The sequence below is a fragment of the Mytilus galloprovincialis genome, chromosome 4, assembly GCF_965363235.1.
Source record: "Mytilus galloprovincialis chromosome 4, xbMytGall1.hap1.1, whole genome shotgun sequence".
Classification (NCBI taxonomy): Eukaryota; Metazoa; Mollusca; class Bivalvia; order Mytilida; family Mytilidae; genus Mytilus; species Mytilus galloprovincialis.
This window is the reverse complement of record NC_134841.1, coordinates 53,590,666-53,611,426: the sequence shown is the minus strand read 5'-3', so window position 1 is coordinate 53,611,426 and position 20,761 is coordinate 53,590,666. Positions and strand designations below refer to the sequence as shown.

At 31.5% G+C, this 20,761-nt stretch overlaps 1 protein-coding gene across 3 annotated transcripts; it reads right to left on the bottom strand.

The window, feature by feature from the left end:
* Positions 1 to 8,951: 8,951 nt before the first annotated feature.
* Positions 8,952 to 18,464, bottom strand: LOC143072434 (casein kinase I). Of its 3 annotated transcripts, none has more exons than XM_076247356.1 (8): positions 18,210 to 18,464; positions 18,010 to 18,116; positions 16,353 to 16,479; positions 15,342 to 15,440; positions 14,425 to 14,652; positions 11,670 to 11,744; positions 10,324 to 10,543; positions 8,952 to 9,146 (listed from the first exon to the last, which is right to left on the bottom strand). In XM_076247356.1, the coding sequence occupies exons 1-8, from the start codon at positions 18,333 to 18,335 to the stop codon at positions 9,139 to 9,141; spliced, it is 990 nt and encodes a 329-aa protein (XP_076103471.1). In that variant the 5' UTR covers positions 18,336 to 18,464; the 3' UTR covers positions 8,952 to 9,138. The 3 variants fall into 3 exon arrangements, with proteins under 3 accessions (XP_076103471.1, XP_076103472.1, XP_076103473.1); XM_076247357.1 differs by having other exon boundaries at positions 10,330 to 10,543; XM_076247358.1 differs by having other exon boundaries at positions 14,434 to 14,652.
* Positions 18,465 to 20,761: the final 2,297 nt, after the last annotated feature.

Sequence of the window (20,761 nt, the reverse complement as noted above, 5' to 3'; positions counted from 1 at the left end):
TATTGCAGATTAAATGTAGTTTTTTGGCAAAGGTTTTTGTACTCTATGTTGTAAAAATTTCATCAAATATAATGTTACTTGTAATATGAAGAATTATTCTCAAAAACTTTTATTGTATGCAAACTGGTAATTAAATGGGTATGTGTTAAGAGACAATCTGTCCATTAAAAAATTATGAACCTTTAAAAAATGGTTAAGCTAAAGTTGTTGGTTTAAACCCGGTTTTATAAAAAGCTTAGTCCCAATTCTGAGACAGTTGCATAAAATTCCTTCATATTGACAACATGGTGAGCACAACATTGAATAGGTAAAAGTAAGAATAGTCAATATTGTTACTGATATCAAATACTATGCAAATAAAAAAGGGCAAACCAAACAGACAACATATGCAAACACTTCTGATGAAGTACAAAGTAAAAAAAACAATTAAAGATGACAGAATAACCGCAACACTGTAACATAGTGGTGGAATATCTAAATACCAAGATGTACCTATAAAATACACCAAAAACTTATAGTAATAGTTGGCAATGACAAAAAAATGAAAGCTGTTAAAGTAGTAAAATTGATACAAAACATAAGTCTCTGTAGTCTATAATCCAAGCTCTTATTTTTGAAGGTGATATTAAGGGAGCTACCATTTGATTTTTATGGGGGGGGGGGGGCTAGGATGAAATTTGAAAAAAATAGGCAGGACAGGAGTTTTGAGTAAAAAAAAAAAGGCAGGATGAGACACTTGCAAAAAAAAAAAGTCTGGACGATAATTTAGGTAAAAAAAAAGTCAGGATAAGGGAGCTACCATTTGATTTTTATGGGGGGGCTAGGATGAAATTTGAAAAAAATAGGCAGGACAGGAGTTTTGAGTAAAAAAAAAGGCAGGATGAGACACTTTGCAAAAAAAAAAAAGGCAGGATGACAATTTAGGTAAAAAAAGTCAGGATAAACTAATAAAAAAAAAGGCAGGACCGAATAGAGTGAAAAATAAAAAGGCAGGACAGAGATTACAACTAAAAAAAAATGCAGGACAAAAATTTTCATCCTAGCCCCCCCATAAAAATCAAATGGTAGCTCCCTAAACTAAAAAAAAAAAGGCAGGACCGAACAGAGTGAAAAATAAAAAGGCAGGACAGAGATTACAGCTAAAAAAAAAATGTAGGACAAAATTTTTCATCCTAGCCCCCCCATAAAAATCAAATGGTAGCTCCCTAACAATGAATATTTATTTACCTGCTGATAAAATTTTGTGAAAAAGGAAGAGAAGATCATTGAAAAAATACATGGTTCATTAACTTCCTTTGCATTCAGACACTGGTGTTGTTTTATAAAGTCATTAAAGTTTGTAATATATCTAGAATTGAGATGGCCACTCAAGGCAAGTTCGAGGTTAAAATGAGACAGAGGAAGCCCTGTTAGTTGTTCTTCAGTTTCTTGTTCTGGACTACATATCACAAGAATGCACATGCTGAAATGTCTCACCTTCTTTACTAATCATTGATATATAGATAGTCCTAGATATTAAGCTTTATTACAACTGTCACATAAACTTAACATTAACCAAGAAAACTAAACATTGACCAATGAACCATGAAAATGAGGGCAAGGTCAAATCAAACCTACACAACTGACATATAGATCATACAATATTTCCATACACTAAATATAGTTTACCTATTGCATATAGTATCAGAAAAAAAGACCAAAACTCAAGAACTTAACTTTGACCACTGAACCATGAAAATGAGGTCAAGGTCAGATGACACCTGCCAGTTGGACATGTACACCTTGCAATCCTTCCATTGACCGAATATAGTAGACCTATTGCTTAAAGTATCTGAGATATGGACTTGACCACCAAAACTTAACCTTGTTCACTGATCCATGAAATGAGGTCAAGGTCAAGTGAAAACTGTATGACGGCCATGAGGACCTTGCAAGGTATGCACATACCAAATATAGTTATCATAATACATGTACTTATAATAAGAAAGAATTGAACATTACAAAAAATCTTAACTTTTTTCAAGTAGTCACTGAACCATGAAAATGAGGTCAAGGACATTGTTCATGTGACTGAGGGAAACTTCGTAACATGAGGCATCCATATACAAATTATGAAGCTTTCAAGTATTGCACCTTCTAAAATATATAGCCCCCAGATCACTATCCCTATGTCGAGCTTTCTGCAATAAAAGTTGCAGGCTCGACAATAAAATCCAATCTGATAAGTTTGGATTGTACTTTGAAAGAACATCTTCAGTATGTGAAATTATTCATTCTAAATGGTCTTAACTTTTTTACCTTCTTGTTTTTGATGATTTTAGTGTCAAAAGAAACTCTGATTAACATGAAAATTAAAACAAGAGAATAAGCACAATGCTTTCTCATTAGCCAATAGTGACCATCATGATCTGTTGTAAACTTACATTGTTTTTGTACATTTAAATTCAATAAACCTTTTTTTACAAAGTATACTGAATGGTATACAAATCAGTCAACTTGTAGCAAATGGTACTATATAAAAAAAAAGAAGATATTGTATGATTTCTAATGAGACAACTTTCCACACAAGACCAAAATGACACAGAAATTAATAACTGTAGGTAACTGTACAGCCTTCAACAATGAGTAAAGCCCATGCCACATAGTCAGCTATAAAAGGCCCTGAAACAATTTAAACGAGAAAACAAAAGCATAATTTTGACATACAATTGGCTGCGTTTGTAAGATTTAAATTCAAACCTGATAAACAGCCATAAAAAATTGAAAACAACACATTTAATAATTTCTTGCGTCCAAAGCGCTTTAAAACCTACACATAAACGAAGTAATTTCTTTTATATGTTCTTTTATTATTATTGGTATATTTCTTTTCATCATTCACTATTTGTACACCTTTATAAAAAAATATTATACTTCCTGTAAGAATGTCCTTCTATAGTAAAATTGCTCTATTTTTGCATAGTTTTTTAAAGAAATATATAGCGTTAACTGCACTATGCCAAATTAGTATGCCTTGCTGTTTCAACAGACTATTGATTTTCACATCAGTCATTGTCAATATCATGTGAAAATGCGGAGCTTAGTTGCTTTGGCAGGGAAATGGGTTGGATTTATTAGCCTGACAATTAATCAACTACATGTTTTACAAATTCAACAATAAGGGGAAAAAGTAAATATCATTAAAATTTTTCATATATTTTAAGAAACTTTAATATACTGTAGTTTCTGTTAGAACGCTTTTGTTTTTTGTTAGCTTCTGTTTACTGCCGTTGAAGCCAAAATTGTTTAAATACTTAAATATGACCACATCACTGTTTTTTTTAGTTATAGAGTACTTCGGAATTTGTTAAAGAGAAGAAAGGGAACCGGTATGGAGTAAACATTGTTTAGACAAAATCCAAAATTATACTGGACAATCAAAGCTGTGACACAATGCCTTTTTAGTCCTGCTTCATCTTACAGTCAACATGAGTTCATAACTTCAACAATGAACAAAATATAGGTACCTCATAGCAAGTTTAAGACAGCATCTAGCACCAGCTTAAGCATAATTCTACTTGTTTAACTAGTCAGTAATGATTTATATTCCGATAGAGTTAAAAATCAATATTTTCACCTCAAAACATATACATGTACTTTTGAATCTATTCATTTGTTACTCTTTCTAACAGTCAAGTAGACAAAATCAACTTTCTTTAAGACATCATATATATATGAAGAGTTACATAAAGGGCTTCTTACTATAAAGCCTTTTTATTACATAGAAATACACAATTAGCACTCTTTGAAATAGTAAACAGTCAGTATAATAATGATATTAATGTTGTGTTTAACATTGACTTCGGAAAATAGTAGCCAGGGTTTGAGACGATAATGCACTTCCCAACTGTGAACAAAAATATAGCAACTTTCTATTAATATGTGTGTGTTTGCATTTTTGACCAGTGTCAGTAACTGCGAGTACTCTCAGATCAGTACTTAGTATCTTTTCATTGTTGGGATATAAAGTACCCGGCCACAGCCACGTCCACTCTGTTTTTGTTAGATGTATTTCTATTAGTATCCATCTGATGAGTTAAGATTTTTTTAACTGATTTTTATAGTTCCTTCTCATGTTGTACAGTTACACCACTGTCCCATGTTAGGGAAAAGGTTTGGATCCTGCTTACATGTTAAATCCGCCACATTCTGTATGTTTGTGCCTGTCCCAAGTCAGGAGCCTGTATTCAGTGGTCATTGTTTGTTGATGTGTAACATATTTTTTTTCGTTCATTTTTTGTATATATATATTAGGCTGTTAGTATTCTCCTTTGTATTGTTTTACATTCTTCATTTCAGGTCCTTTTATGAGGTATGGGCTTTGCTCATTGTTGAAGGTCGTACAGAGACCTATAGTTGTTAATTGTTGTGTCATTTGGTCTCTTGTGGAGACTTGTCACATTGGCAATCATACCACATCTTATTTATATAGAGTATAAGTTTCATAACATTTGGTTGAGACAAAGTTAAGTTAGAGAACAGAATCTAAGTTTAACTGACGTACACAAGGACAAGGGTAGAACTTAATTAAAAAGCTACTGGAGTAAATGTTATACCAGCAGAAATATTGTAATGTAAACTTATAGTTGTGCCACAGTTTACAACAATGACAAATCTATAAATTGTAGAAACTCATGCATTTCCTGATAGACTCAAGCAGCTTAAGTAACACCCCTGCACAAAAAAAAAACAACAACCAACTTGCAATTGACAAATCCAATTATAGGCTTGTCAGAGTTCCACCATTTTTTTCTGAAATTTATAAAAAGGTGTTGAAAATTCAACTTGGGTGATTTTTTTAAAAATATTTTTCATCCCAGTTACGAATGCTAGAAGATTGGCAGGCAGCATTAGATAACAACTAGGATGTAGCTGCTGTTCTAATGGACCTTTATAAACTACCAACATATGGTTGTCTATTCTATTTCATTTCTTAAATCTTATTTACGACAAATTAAAACAAATTATCAGCTGGGCTGACATTCATAAGGGGGTTCCTAGGTCCGATCAAGGGTCCCCTACTGTTCAATGTGTGTATCTCATGTATATCCTATTTATAAATAAATGGGGATTAAGGGCATGGGACATACATGATGCCCTGCTTCCATATCGTATAGCGATAAACGGACTTTTCTGAAGAAAGTAACTAACCAAATTTGTACTTGATCTGAGTATTGTGGTCAGAAGTATTGTGTAAAAGTTTCATAACATTTGGTTGTGGCAAACTAAAGAAAGAAAAATGAAACAAAAATTTCAGCCCTTTTTTTACCATTTGTAAAAGGGTATAACTCTAGAACAGTTTAAGTGACACCACAAAAATTCACACTTGATTGGAATTTTGTGGTAATAAGCATTGTGTATAATGTCATAAAATTTGGTTGAGGCAAAGTAATGTTAGAGAATGGAAACGAAAATGTCAGCATTTTTTCAATGTGTAAAGGGGCATAACTCTAAAATGGTAAAAGTGACGCCACCAAAATTAAATCTTGATCTGTATTTTGTAGTAATAAGCATTGTATATAAGTTTCATACCATGTGGTTGTTGCAATCAAGTTAGAGAACAGAAATCAAATTTAGGATGTACAGACATTTTTTTTCTAGTTAATTGCAGTTTCTCTGTGGGAAGATTACTGTTAATTTTCAACCCTATAGCTTGCAACCAATAGAGAATAAAATGCAGGTCAATATGGCATTATAAAGACAATTAAAAATAATTCATTAAAAATCATTTTATTCTGAACTTTACAGTTCATAAAATGGCAAACAAAACAGAGGATATAATAAATTAGTGATTTTTTTAAAATAAATGGTAAAAGTCTTTTTGTTCCCTTTAAGACAACATTAGATTTTATAAAATACAAAGCCTGATTTATTCAATTTACAAAAATGTGAATAAAAACTGTCATGGCAGTCATATTAAATCACATATAACTTAATAATTGCTTCACTGAGTGCAGCTTGATACGACTGCAAAGGGTCAACGCTGAACAGTTGGGACAATATTCGCATTGGATACAGGTCTGTATTTGGATTTTAATTAAATATTTGACACATAAAAGGTTTCTGACACAGAATAACTGTAGTCAAAGGATAATATACAATTACTGTCTTTTGATGAGGTATATGTGTGGTTTAATTGACTTTTTTAAAACTGATATTCACTGAAGCCAATGGCCGAAGTGAATATCAGTTTTTCAAAAGTCAACAAAACCGCATATTTGACAAAACAAAAGACAGTTAGTGTTTTATTCCATATTTCGAGAGAAATGTATGTAATGGAAATTATTTACCAAAACCAATTGTAAATCAAACAATTTTTTACCAAATTATACACGTAAAAGCACACAACGTTTTGTGCGGTGAATATTATTTTTCCGCTGGTGAATCTGCTAAAAATTTGCAAATTGTTAGAACTATAACCTCCAAAATCAATCCCAACCTTATTTTTGTGATTATTAACCTTGTGTTTAAATTTCATAGATTTCTATTTACATTTACTGAAGTTATTATCTGTAAACCAAATGTCTTCCAAAATGACGACAACGTGATACCAATATACTAACACAAATTTTTTTTGCGGTCATATAAAAACTGACTGAATTCTCATGTCACAAATATGATACATTTCTCATAATATGTTCACAATATCTATACATTTTCAACATAACAGCCTGTAACTCAAAGTGCAATTTCTTATAAAACAAATCAAACATTTAATGCAAGAAATCATGGTTCTAAAATCTTAAAAATGTGACTAGCATGTACAAACACAAGCCATAATATTTCTGGACTAATAATTTTCTTATACATTAATAAGTTATGTTAACATTACCACCTTTTTTTCAGATACTTTTTGAAAAATACTTTTTGAAAAGGATATCATGTATCTACTTAATGATTTACTCCACAAAAGAAATAACTCAAAAATGTCCAATTTAATATTATCAATTTTGATAAAAATGATCTCCCCACCTCATTATCAAAATGATCAGGAGAATTATTTGAAAAATAGGCTGCTTTTAAAACCAGAAGCTCCGCATGAATGATGTTGTTAATTATCAGGTCCAGAAAAAATTTTGACCAAATATAAAATTATTTAAAAAAATTCCATATAATTCAATAAGTAACTGACATTACATTCCTTGAAGTTGGCAAACTGACTTTTATGCATGAACATGAAAAAAGAACCACTGTTGTGTAATGTGCTATAAAATATGCATCAGTGAAGCAACAATAAATGAATGTAAATGTATTATCATGTCAAACTATATACAACAAATAAACTCATAATCAATCAGGCTGAATAAAAAATAAAAGCAGAGTACTGATGAGATAAATTCAAATTTTAGCTTGCAATCCAACAAAAGTACAATTACAAGCAATATTGTCTGCATCTCTTTGTGGGAAAAGTCAAGCAAACAAGTCAATTCTTTGTGAAAAAAAGTATGAAAGGACAAATTGAACAAGATGCCCCTGCTATAAGTATAAGGTAAACAGAAACTTGATAAATAAACAAATGTGTAAATGCATGATACAGTTAACGAAGCTTTATACTAATTTCAGGAATGTCTGATCATAAAGACAGGATTAAACGGCGTCATCAATCATTCATACAGTACTATTCAGAAAGTTTCAAATTACTGTTGGTTAACCTATTATAAAGTTAAAATTATCAATGCTGACTATTTCACTTTTTGATCAACTTCACAGCTTCAAGATTTACTCTAGTATTTTTTTAAACTGTCAAGTCATTTTGAAGACTTGTTTTTTATGTACTGAAAGTCCTTTATAATTTTTTTAATTTTTGAACACATTAACATTTATTTGTGCAATCAAATGTTTCAAAAGATTATGTGTGAAAAATAACTAATCCGAGATAATTAAATGTGCTAATGTTTTCAACAAATCAGTTTATTCCTTATTTATTTGGTACAGTTTTTCATCATTTTATTAGTGGGTGATAATTGATAATCATAACCATAATAAACCTTGTGTAAACTCTTTTGTCCTTAATCACATATAGGAAATCCCACTCATCTGCATAAAAAAAATACACACACACAATATCATTTCTATACAAAACTAAGTTTCCAAAACTGATAAATGATAACAATTCTCTCAGTTCTGATACTGGTAAGTGCCCAATTTCACAGTTTAACAAAGAAAATATTCAAAACGTAATCTTTCACTTAAAAAAAATGTGAGATTCACAATACTAAATACACATTTAGATTTGGCGTCTCAAAGAACCCCAATAATTCAAATTTTATGAAATCAAACAAAGTTTAATTTTGGACCCTTTTGATCCCTAATTCCTAAACTGTTGGGACCAAAACTCCCAAAATCAATCCCAACCTTTCTTTTGTGGTCATAAACCTTGTGTTAGAATTTCATAGATTTCTATTTACTTATACTAAAGTTATTGTTCTAAAACCAACTGTCTTTGGACGAAGACGAAGTCATACCAATATATGACATCAAAATTTTTTGCGGTCGTATAAATATGAGGACAAAAAAGTTCTACTGATAAAGCTAAATGTAAAAAGTTAAAATCCAAGAACATTACTAGATGATATAGATAAAAATAAATCTGTTTACCCTAAGAATTACCTACCAATTTCAATTCCTGATGAGATGAAAAAAACAAATGTCAATTTCATTCCTACAAACAAAACACTGTCCAGATTGTTAACAAGTGACTATACATGTGCATGTACATGTATGTAAAGAACAACTACACATTTTACAAATCACAATCTCTATACAAATGAATGATTACAAAATACACATTAATACTTTGTGATCAAAATCTCTGCATTCACACAAACAAATATTAATCACTAAAAATTAAGCTTTACCAATACACATTCTTCACACTTACTAGGACAATGACAAAAGATTGGAACACATAGTAAAAATATAAGGTGGAGTTTTTAATAACAAAAGAATACTCCTCTTGACAAGAGATCTGTTATCTAAATGTTGATTTCATAAAATATTTTTGGTGTATTGATTGATATATAAAATGGCAGTGTCACACTGTGATTGTGTGGTAGCACATTTTGGCATCTTGATCCCATTCTATCACAAACCATTTCTTCATCTCCCTGAAACAAATTAAAATTATAATTTAAGAACAATAAAATGCTTCCCTTAGCACAGTGCATGTTTGGACACAATATTCAAGCTTGATACTGTCTGAATTTGGATTGTGATCAAATTTTTTACATAATATAGGTTCCTGACACAAAATAAATGTGGTTAAAGATCCAGAAAACCAAATGTGTTTGACGACTTCATAGAATTAAACAACGCAAAAAATTTGGCAGTCGTATAAAAATATACACAACTTTAATGTAATCTGTAAATAAAAATCTATATATTTTCCCTTATTAGTTCTCAGTTGTACGCATTTTTTAAATATTTCTATGGTAAATTCAAATAGGATAAAATAATTTTATCTTCATAAAGTTATATAATTCATCATATTAAAAACTATTCACTGAGTCTGTTCATTCTTAACCTACCGACCGTGCAAGGGCTGTATAGCCAGTCAAGGTAATTAAAAACTTCCATTTGTTGTTGTTTTAACATGTTCATTTGTAGGTTTTATGCAAAGAAACGAGTTATGAACGCACAAAAGAAGAAATTTCAGCATAATGTCAATGAAAGTGAAAGTTTCTCATCTTCTTAAATTTGTGCATCATTTGAATTATACACTAAATTTCACAAATAAATCTGTGTGTCTTCTTTTTTTTATGTTGATTTTATTTTATTTTCTGAGGAACCACATTTTTTCATCATGTTGTAATATAACTTCCTTGCTATTTCAGAATTAAAGAAAACTGCAATAACACCATTATTAAAATATTAACTTGTGATTGTGATTCAAGAGAAACAATAGCTTTATCCAATTGTTGTTTTCAAGTGTGAGTATCAGTGTACCAACACACGAATTTGATAAATTGGTTCTATTTATATGCAATGTTTACATTTTTACGGATAAAAAAGTCAGATTGATTGCGTTTTTAATTGTAGTGTGAACTCAGGGGTTCAGATTAGACCGATATGAAATCGCTTTGATTAGAAATAATGTGAACGCTAACTAGTTTTATTAAGATCGATTTAAATTAGATTGTTTAATAAAATGCTGATGTGAACAGGGTCATAGACAAGTATTTATATCAAATGTGAAGCCATACAGCAAAGAAATATTATGACATTTAACAAATCAGTTCATGTGATTAACACTTAATGCATGCAGAATGAAATGTTGATTTTTACCTTTACCTGCGGTGGCATTCTGTGATGTGGCTGCAATCCCAGTCCCAGCAGCAGCTGCTTTTTGTTTGAGCATAGTCCAATCAAACACATAGTCATACTGATAATTTAGTGTCCGGAACAAAATACGAAATAACTGTCTTAAATACATATAATCTGGAGCTTCTTCGAATCGCAAACCTCGACAATAATTCAAATACATGGCAAATTCTGCTGGGAAACCCTATAAATGAAATATAGATATCTTTATTTTGTGTGAACAAATGAAATCAATCTTACATATTTCTACTTATTCAATTATAAAATGCTAAAATTGTAATATCAAGAATGCAAGGAATTTTATTCTAATAGACATTGTATAAGGTTCATTGTTATAGGAAGTCAGTTATGCATTTATTTTTCCTTTTTGTGATTTAAAATATGCTGTGTAGTGAATAATTATCTTTTTGTACCACAAATATGGCGTAAAAATAAAGGGAATATAGATAATAAATTGTTTTGCTGAGCTCAGCTGGATATGCCCACAGAGGTCCAACCCTGAACAGTTGGGGCAAAAATGGACACAATATTCAAGCTTGATACAGGTCTGAATTTGGATTGTAATTAAATATTTGACTTATTATAGGTTTCTGAATAATTGTAGTCAAAGAACTTGAAATTGGTTACATGAATTGAATTTATATTCAATTAAAGATTTCTTGCTGTTTGTGCTGTTCCATAATACTTAGTAAATCTGTTATATTCAAGACTATAAACAAACAATAACTTGTCAATGTTATATCAGATATTTATAAAAAAAATAAAGAAAGGTTATCTTAAGGTAGCACAATACAAAGATTTTTCATCCCCAATCAGACATCTTTAAACTGATGTAATTCCACTCATCTTTCTTTAAATTCTATAAATGAGGTACCAAAAGAAAGAAGAAGGATTAATCTTTCAAATTGTGATAATTTCAATATGACATAATTATTACATAATTAATTGTTATGTAATTAGTTGCCATATTGTGATGCCCATACTTAAATGAATTTAGCTTCTTTGTTATTCATAGCATCCCAAAATATTTTATAGATTCTTGCACAACACAGTTTGACCTCCAAAACTGTGTCTCAGATTTTTCCTATTGTATTAAATATTTCATTCTCTCATAAATCTTCAATGAAGTTTGCAACATCAATTCATAAGAGACCACTAAATTCAATTGGGTATAGAATTTGTTCTATTGATGTTTTTGGAAATCTGATACACAGTTTTTCTTTCTTTTGTGATTACATAGAAATTTGGTATCAACTCAAGTCTGATTCGTATAACACCTCCATTGCTGTGGAATTTCAAATGTCACTAACCTTACATAGCACTTCAACTGGTGTTGACATTTTCTTCTCACTGATTTTTTCATATTTCTGTTTCTTTGTGGCTGCCTAGAAAACAATAAAACCATCATATTCTACAACATGTTGAAAGAATATAATTGAACTAGACTCCAAGGAGCCTGACTCACTCACTAGATATTTTTGTTTACAATTGATGAATGAAATAATGCAACCATTATACTTTTGCTTTTTAATTTCAGAGATATTCGACAAAAACTGCATTTGACCCCCATATCTTCTATTTTTAACCACGTCAGCCATGTTGGTTGGAAGTCATCATACATATTTTTAATATTTGATACACTATTGATGATTGTGGCTAAGTTTGGTTAAATTTGTCTTAGTTGTTTAAAAGGAGAAGATTTTTGTAAAAGATAATAAACAGAAATTGACTATAAAGAGCAATAACTCCTTAAGGGGTCAATTGACTATTTTTGTCATGCAGACTTATTTGTAGATCTCACTTTACTGAACATTATTGCCATTTACAGTTTATCTCTATCAAGATAATAACCAACAAGAGGCTGTCAGAGTGACAGTAAAGTGGATTTTCCGATTTTCCTCCAGAGGTCGAACCCTGAACAGTTGAGCAAGTATGGACACTATATTTAAGCTTATTCATATAACTGCTCTGAATTTGGATTGAGATTGAATATTTGACACAGCATAGGTTTGTGACACAAAATGAATGTGGTCAAGGAACTGAAATATTTGAAATTGGACATTTACCTATTATGGTCTAATATCCAAAATCACATTTTCAGAATCAGCATATCAAAGAACTCCAAGAATTAAATTTTTGATGAAATCAAACAAAAGTTTAAATTAAGACCCTATGGTCCACAATGTGGACCAATTTGATAAAGGAGCCCACAATCCAAAATCTCTCAATACATGGTTAGATTCAGCATTTCAAGGAACCACATAAATTCAATTTTTGTGAATCAAACAATGTTTAATTTTGACCATGATTTGGACCAACTTGAAAACTGGGCCTAAAAAAATAATTTTTAAAATTCAGCATTTGAAATATTTTGAATTATATTTAATAACAATTTAATTTTATCCATATATTTTCTGTGCAAAGGGAAAAAACTCAAACTAGGTAACTAGATATGATTATAATCAATAAAGCCAGTGTACGGGTATGTAATGTGTGAATCCTGAAATACCATTTCAATTGTATCAGTTATGAATTTCTGATGTAGAATGACAAATTCATGATATCTTTAAGACAAAACATGAAACGGTACATGTGTGTAATCCTGCTTGTTTGTTTTCTGTCTTTATCTCAAAAATAAACAAATTACACCAAAAAAAAATCAAGATTATTGAATAAAATACGAATAATATATATTATCGCTATTTTGTGCATTTTTCCTTTGATCTTTTTTTTGTGATAATTTTTCATATCATGCTACTCGCTTGAAATGGAAAATTATCGCTAGAAACTAAGCAGGCACGTGGCATTGCTAACGAAATGACAACGTCGTCATAGGTAAAATAGCGATAAACAGATTATCATTGGTCATCTCAACTCAGTCCCGGCTCAAGCGAGAAAATCAATCTCAGTGAGATGATCAACGATAATCTATAAATATGAACTATTTTTATTAGTTCATGATATAGGTAAGAGATGTGAATGGGTTTCCGTCGCACCAGCAGACATCCAGGTGGAATGTTGATACAAAAATAGATAAATATAAAGAGTAGGTCACAAACAGAGTGTGCAAGAGATTTAAAAGCAGCAGTTAAATTTCATTTGCAGAAAAAATTACTTTTTAACATTATTAATAATGTTGTATTACTTTTGTTGATATTGAATTAAATTCCACTATATCTGTGTTCGTTATGCGATACGTGTTTACTGTCTAATACTGATACTTGACTGTTATTTTCACTGTAAGTCGATACATTTCTATTGTATATGCACTGCATTTTCACCAAAGGAAATTAATTAGTTTTCATTATATAGTCTTAATTCAGCTGACTCTCTGACAAAATGTATGAAGTCAGAAGGACTGATTATATATGCATACTTTGTGAGTCATATTAGGCTAATATTTTCACCATAGACCAATTGACGTACTGTTCAGTTAAGTATTCAATATTTATGAAAACAAAGTTTTGTTCTTGACAGCATTTTTTATAATTTATATTACATGAAAACTCAGTGAATATTTTAAATAAACAGGTCTGTGAATTACTTGTTAACATCTGGAAACAATCATTATGTGCAACTCAAACTTGATTCAACTACATATATAGCATAATTGATTGGCTCTTACACTAAATGCGACTGTATATTTTGTTATTTAATTTTGCTGTTGTTTAAAATACACAATGTGAATGAGAAACTTGTTGTTTTATTTCATTTGCAGACATTTCCTGATGATCCACCTTAGCATAGTAATTGTGACATGAATATAGCATTTTTTTCAATTATACAAAGTCAAGTTTTGAATTATTTGAAAGTCATGCAACATCTCCTTATTCAAATAAGCTTATCATGTAAATTAATATACATACCATTTATCATCCTCAATTTCTCTTCAGTTGCTATTTTCTGTTTTGAATTTTCCTCAAGAGTTCTGTATTTTTGTGATTGTACTTTTTAGAACTGTCAAGATCATAATGTTATCTTGAACAAAAAGTATAATTGACTGCTTTGATCATGAACTTAACCACTGAATAGAAATTGAGGACAGTATTAGAGTTGATTTTATACCTTATTTACCTTCAGACCTTGCCACGGGAGAGATCCTCGGTTGAAGTACATCAGGACATACCCCAGTGATTCCATATCGTCACGTCGACTTTGTTCTATACCTAAATGAGCGTTTATACTAGCATATCTTGCTGTGCCTGTTAAATTTTTGTCCTCTCTGTAGGGAATGTGTTGTCTTGTTCGACTATCTCGGTACTTTTTGGCTAAACCATAATCCACTAAGAAAACCTTAAATTAATTGAAAGAATTAAACTTTACTTTATAAATACAGTTACCTTTTTTACCAATATATATCTGCATTAATATTTTAAGCATTGTGTTGAAGTTTCATAACATTTGATTGAGGTAAACTAAAGGTAGAGAACAGAAACAAAAAATTCAGCAATTTTTCTAAATGTAAAGGGACATAACTCTAGAACGATTATAGTGAAGCCACCAAAATTCAAACTTGATCTGTGCTTTGTGGTAATAAGCATTGTTTATAAGATTCATAACATTTGGTTGAGGCAAACTAAATGGAAACCAACTTTGGGATGTATGTACGGACTTACAAACATAAGTACAGACAGACAAGAGAAAAACTTAATGCCACCTCTCCTACCACAGGGGCATAACAATTGATAAATAGGAACATCAATTTGCATATCTTTTCAAACACATTTAGGGTACACTATTTGTTAGAACAGAATTCCTGAGTTCTAGTTGTACAGCATTGTTACCTTTTTCTGGGACAATACCCTTTTTCATCAAAAATTATATTTGTATATTCTAATGATACTGATGAATCAAATCTTGGTGAAACAATGCCTTCATGGACTTGTCACCCCCCTTAAAAAAAACGGCTAAAATTGATGTTCTTCATTTCTATTTTAATTTGAAATAGATCAACAACATCACTTTTTCTGTACACAACTCACCTTATTGCAATGACGCCCAATACCCATCAGAAAATTATCTGGCTTTATATCACGGTGTATGAAGTTTTTATTATGAACATATTCTATTCTGTTTATCATCTAAAATAAGAAAAACAAAATCATGTGACTACAATATTGATGTATTTTCTGACCAGTCGAGTGTAGTATGCATTATATATACATGTACAAATGTACAAGGAGCCAGTTTGATTTTTTTTATCACTACTTCTGAAAGTTACATTGCATGCCCTGTTTTGTCTTCAGCGGCAGATTTTTTGGGGGGAGGGCCACTAAGAACAGTAAAATTTAGATGAATGAATTTTCCTTTTTATATTAAGCCATCTGTCTGGCTGTTTTTCTTACCTTACCTTATGTATTTTGTAATGTGTTTTGTAGTGTTAGATGAGATTTTCATTCAAAAGTCATCATTATCTTTTCCTTTGTTTAGGAGAGAAAAAATAATGCCCCCTCTCCTGCATAGCATTATCATATTAAGTTATAAAGGGACAAAACTGAAGAACAGTAAAAGTGACACTACCCAAATTTGTGCTTGATCTGAGTTTTGCAGTAAAAAATATTGTGTATAAGTTTCATAACATTTCGTTGGGGCAAACTTAATTTAGAGAACAGAAATAAAAATTCAGCAACTTTTCCATTTAAAAGGGGCATAATTCTTTAAACATTTAAACATTTTAAGTAACACAACCAAAAATCAATATTGATCTGCATTTTGTGGTACAGCCACACCAATTTAATTTTTGTTCTAGTTTAATAAAACTCAAATCATAATACAGTTTCAACTACATGTAGTAAACTTTAAAGCACTGACATTTGTAAACAATCAATTTAGTGTCTTTTGCCAGGTAAATAAAATCATGTCAAAACTTGGTCTTCTCTGATATGAATAGATTAACAAAATAAAAAATCGCAAAAAATATTTGTTTCCAAAAAAGGCCAGACATGAAATAAACGTACCAATTAAAATGTTGTATCTAAAATTTTCATAATTACCTGATCAGCCAGCATTAATACTGTTTTCATGGTAAATTTTCTTGAGCAGAAATTGAAGAGATCTTCTATACTTGGTCCTAACAAGTCCATAACAAGAACATTGTATTCTCTCTCTTGTCCCCACCATCTGAAATTATTCAATTTCCAGTGAACAAAAGTAGATACACATGTTCTGAACTTCATGTAACCAGATGTATAATGAGCTATTGATCCATACTTTACTCATGGCTTAACGTAATTGACTAAATGGGACTATTTCATTCATAAGCAAGACCTCACAGTGGCAGATACAGGGGGTTCGGGGGGGGGGGGGGGGGGGGGGGGTTGAAACGATCAATGCATTTGTATCTGGACATATGTTTGAAAACCCCCTTTAGAAAATGGCTGGATCCACCCCTGCCTTAAAACTGGTCATAGTGTGACAATAAACTGCTTCCCAAAGACCCTGAACAGTTGGGGCAAAAATGGACACATATTCAAGCTAGATACATGTATAATCAGGTGACTGGTCCTTATTTGGATTATAATTAACATGATTAAATATTTGACAAATGATAGGTCTCTGATGCATAACAAATATCAAGGACATAACTGAAGAATGGTAAAAGTGATGCCACCCAATTTCAAACTTGAACAGTATTATGTAATAGTTTCATAACATTTGGTAGAGGCAAACTAAAGATAGAGAACAGAAAACAACTTTGGGAGGTAAGTACGGACAGGTTCAATTTTGTCAAAATAAGCTAAAAAAACATTGATTATGAACATTTTTTCAGCTCAATCTTTATAAAATCTCACTTAAATAAATTCCTAGTTACAGCCTTATGTAGACATAAAAGCTATCCCATATACAATGTACATATTTATCGCACTGTGTGTTAAATATCATGTTGTGATTGGTTTAATGCAGTCATGTGGTGACCCCTATGGACCTGTTACGGCTGTAGGGGGTTAGTAAATTTCATAGGGGGTTCATGATGTCACTTCTATTGTTAATGGTGACATTATCTATTAATATTGTCATGTTTGATTATTATTTTTCAACAAAACAATGTAAAAAAATTCCATGTGTGATAAATTTGTTATATATGGTTCAAAACTGACCCCCTACAGACCACCCAGGTTGAATAAAATCCATAGGGGATTAAACCTTCAGCCTCACCCCTATAGATTTTACTTATCCTCTATGGATCTGTAGGGGGTCTGTGGCAAACCATATAACTAATAATATCATTTGAGTTTTGTATACAGGTGTCAAGATACATAGAGCGTCATAAACTTTTGACACCATGCATGTTTAATTGAAACAACACCTAATAATTAATTTGCTACATATTACCCAAATTATTTTTCCATTCTTTATAATCACTATAAGGCTTATACCATCACTAAGAATGTTGATTAATTTAATCAATTAGTAAATTAGTTAACTGGCCAACTAAGTCTGTTCTAGTCAATGAGGATTAAGTAAAACAGGTTAATTGCAAATAACAACAATGTACATTTCTTTGTGACAATGTATCTATTTAATGACATGTTCGCAACTTTATTTCCTTTATGACAGCCAATGTTATTGTTGGCTAATGTATATAATTAGATCATCAGCCAAGACATCAGCAACAACTGTTATCAATAAATGTATTTGGGGTACACTCACCGTATATGGGGTATTCCGACCCCGCCTTGTAAGATTTTGTATAATTTACTTTCATAAATTAACTGTGGGTGTCTGGCCTTTTGAGATTCCAGTTTAACTGCAACTTCCTGAAATATTTGAATAAATAATTTAATTCGTAATCGTATATAAACATGAATAAATATCATTGTTATTATCAAACAAAGAAACGCCATACGTACCTCTCCATTTGCGATATTTATAGCAAGGTAAATGTCTCCAAATGATCCACTTCCTATTTTTCTCACTAAACGGTATTTCCCCCCAACATGAAATTCCCCTTTTGAAGAACTGGAAGCACTCGCCATAGCTTTGATACAGAGGTGATTGTTTATCAATTCATTGTGTTGAATCAGTTCTCAAATTCGTCATGATCGTGGCTGCTCAGTCGTAACACGATCAAGTCGTACATAACAAAGCTAGGCAATGGAATTATGGGATAGAATTTAAATCAGCTGATTTGGCGTCTCGTTGCTAAGGGCAATTTTCCTTTCCGCGCGAGTATATAATTAATTGTAATATTATTTATTCATATAAAACATCGAAAGAACGAAAACCAAATGTGTTATATGAAAAGCAGTAAATATACTTCTGATTAAAATATGCGTTATGATGAGTGTCCGTGAAAACGATAAGCCGGCCGGTATTTCTCAAGTAGAAATTTTAACGTTTTGTTTGCTATTGTTTCTCATGTGTTTGTATACGTCGTTTTCCCCCGCACCTTGTACTGACTTATGTTGGAACAGTCACAAGGTAACTAATAAATTATGTCCCATGTTGACCCCTACTTATAAAATCAAGATGGTGTACGGTGCTGATAATTTTGTCACTCACTGAGTAAACCTTTTTTTTAAACTGATCATTTACATTTATTTCCCAACTCCCCTCTAAACGGCATTTGTTTCCTGTTTTCGGCCAAAAATTCTTAAGTCCCTGTGAATTTTGGTATTATATTTAGCCTCTGATAATCTCCTATATAATTTATTCACAACAGTATTTTTGTATTGTTTTTGTATTATTTTGCTTTTCACGTTTATGGTTTGGCTTGTTAAAGTTTTTTTGCCCTCTCCCAAACTCAAAATAAAATTAAGAATCGAAGTGGGGAAAATATCAAAGAGACACCAACCCGACCAAAGAGCAAATAACAGCCGAAGGCCAACGGGTCTTCAATGCAGCCAGAAATCCCGCACCCGGTGGCGTGCTTCAGCTGGCCACTAAACAAAAATGTATACTAGTTCAGTGATAATGGACGTCATACTAACTTGATTCCGAAATATATAAAAAAACCAAAAAAAAACTAAAATTAAAAATCATTCAAGACTAACAAAGGCTAGAGGCTCCTGACTTAGGACAGGCGCGAAAATGCAGTGGGTTAAACATGGTTTTTTTTTTAGATCTCAACCCTCCCCCTATACCTGAGGGGGCGGACAGGGGGTACGTTTCTCCCCTCCTTTTTCTCCTTTCTCCCGCCCCTTTCTCCCTTCTCCCGCCCCTCTGCTCCTTTCTCATACCCATTTCGCTTGTCTCCCACCTCAAAACATGACAAACTTATATACACGGAAGCTCATTTTAAAAAAAATCGATCAAATGTCTTGTTTTATTTTTAAGGCTCGTTCCCGTCTTGTCTTTTACAAGATAGAAGTGTTGTTTCTTCTGATCCAAGAAACCTCAATAACGTTTTTATTTCATTTTTGATTTACTCAGATAAAAAATTGTCTATATGGAAATTTTTATCAAAATGTAAATACGGGATCAAAACTGTATCGTATGTTAACGATGATTTTTTTAAAAAGTATAAATCCAAATTATAGAAATGCAGGATAATGTGTGAAAAAAACAGGAAATTTTGTGTCACATTTAGTTCAATTTCATTAAGAAACTCATTCGTTTAAAGATGAGTTGCCGAAAAACACTGCTTGCAAAATAGAAAAATAAAATTTATTTTGAAAAGGGATATAATTTAACGAAAATAAGGGCACAGGACGTTTGCGCTTTTTTACCTTTAAAACGATAGGACATTTGCGCTTCAAATACTATGGACATTTGCGCTTTAAATTTTGATTCACCTGTATTAAATTGACCGGACATTTGGGCTTTTTAACTACAGTCTTCTACCTGTAATTTTAATGAGAATTTATCATTACTTTAATAGAATTAACTTATATTTGTCATTAGTACGAGAAATGGTCTAGAATTCTTCCCTTCCCACTAAAGTGGACAGTTTCGAATCATCCTGCTATTTTTCTCTTTTTGAAGAGCAACAGTCTGTGAAATATTGATGAACAGGCACCCCTGTCAAAAATTTAGAAAGAGAAACTTGAATATATATCTGAAATGTTGGCGAAATAATAAATGTTTTCACTCCTTTGGCTTCAGATCTTAAGCGAAAACTGACCTGTGATGACTGTACGTGCACGTTTGTATGTCTTTAGAATGTTTACTTTAGCTCAGTGTATATAGACTTTTAAACACATATCAATGTGCTATGACATGAATGTTCTATTAAACTTTAAAAATATTACTTAGACTCTGCCAGGTCACACATGCCAGTCCCAAGCCCGGATTAAAGAGGAGGATAGTCATACAAATCAAAAATTGCAAAAGCGCAAATGTCCTATGTTAAAAGCGCAAATGTCCTATGTTAAAAGCGCAAATGTCCTATGTTAAAAGCGCAAATGTCCTTATTTAAAAAGCGCAAATGTCCTATGATTTGAAGCGCAAGTGTCCATAAAAA

Excerpts from the sequence above, each read along its gene's own strand:
- LOC143072434 (XM_076247356.1), bottom strand. The coding sequence starts at position 18,335 with ATGGCGAGTGCTTCCAGTTCTTCAAAAGGGGAATTTCATGTTGGGGGG. Across the intron at positions 11,745-14,424 it reads AAGGTCTGAAGGTAAATAAG|GCAGCCACAAAGAAACAGAA; the intron begins GTATAAAATCAA and ends ATTGTTTTCTAG. Across the intron at positions 10,544-11,669 it reads CAGTTGAAGTGCTATGTAAG|GGTTTCCCAGCAGAATTTGC; the intron begins GTTAGTGACATT and ends TTTCATTTATAG.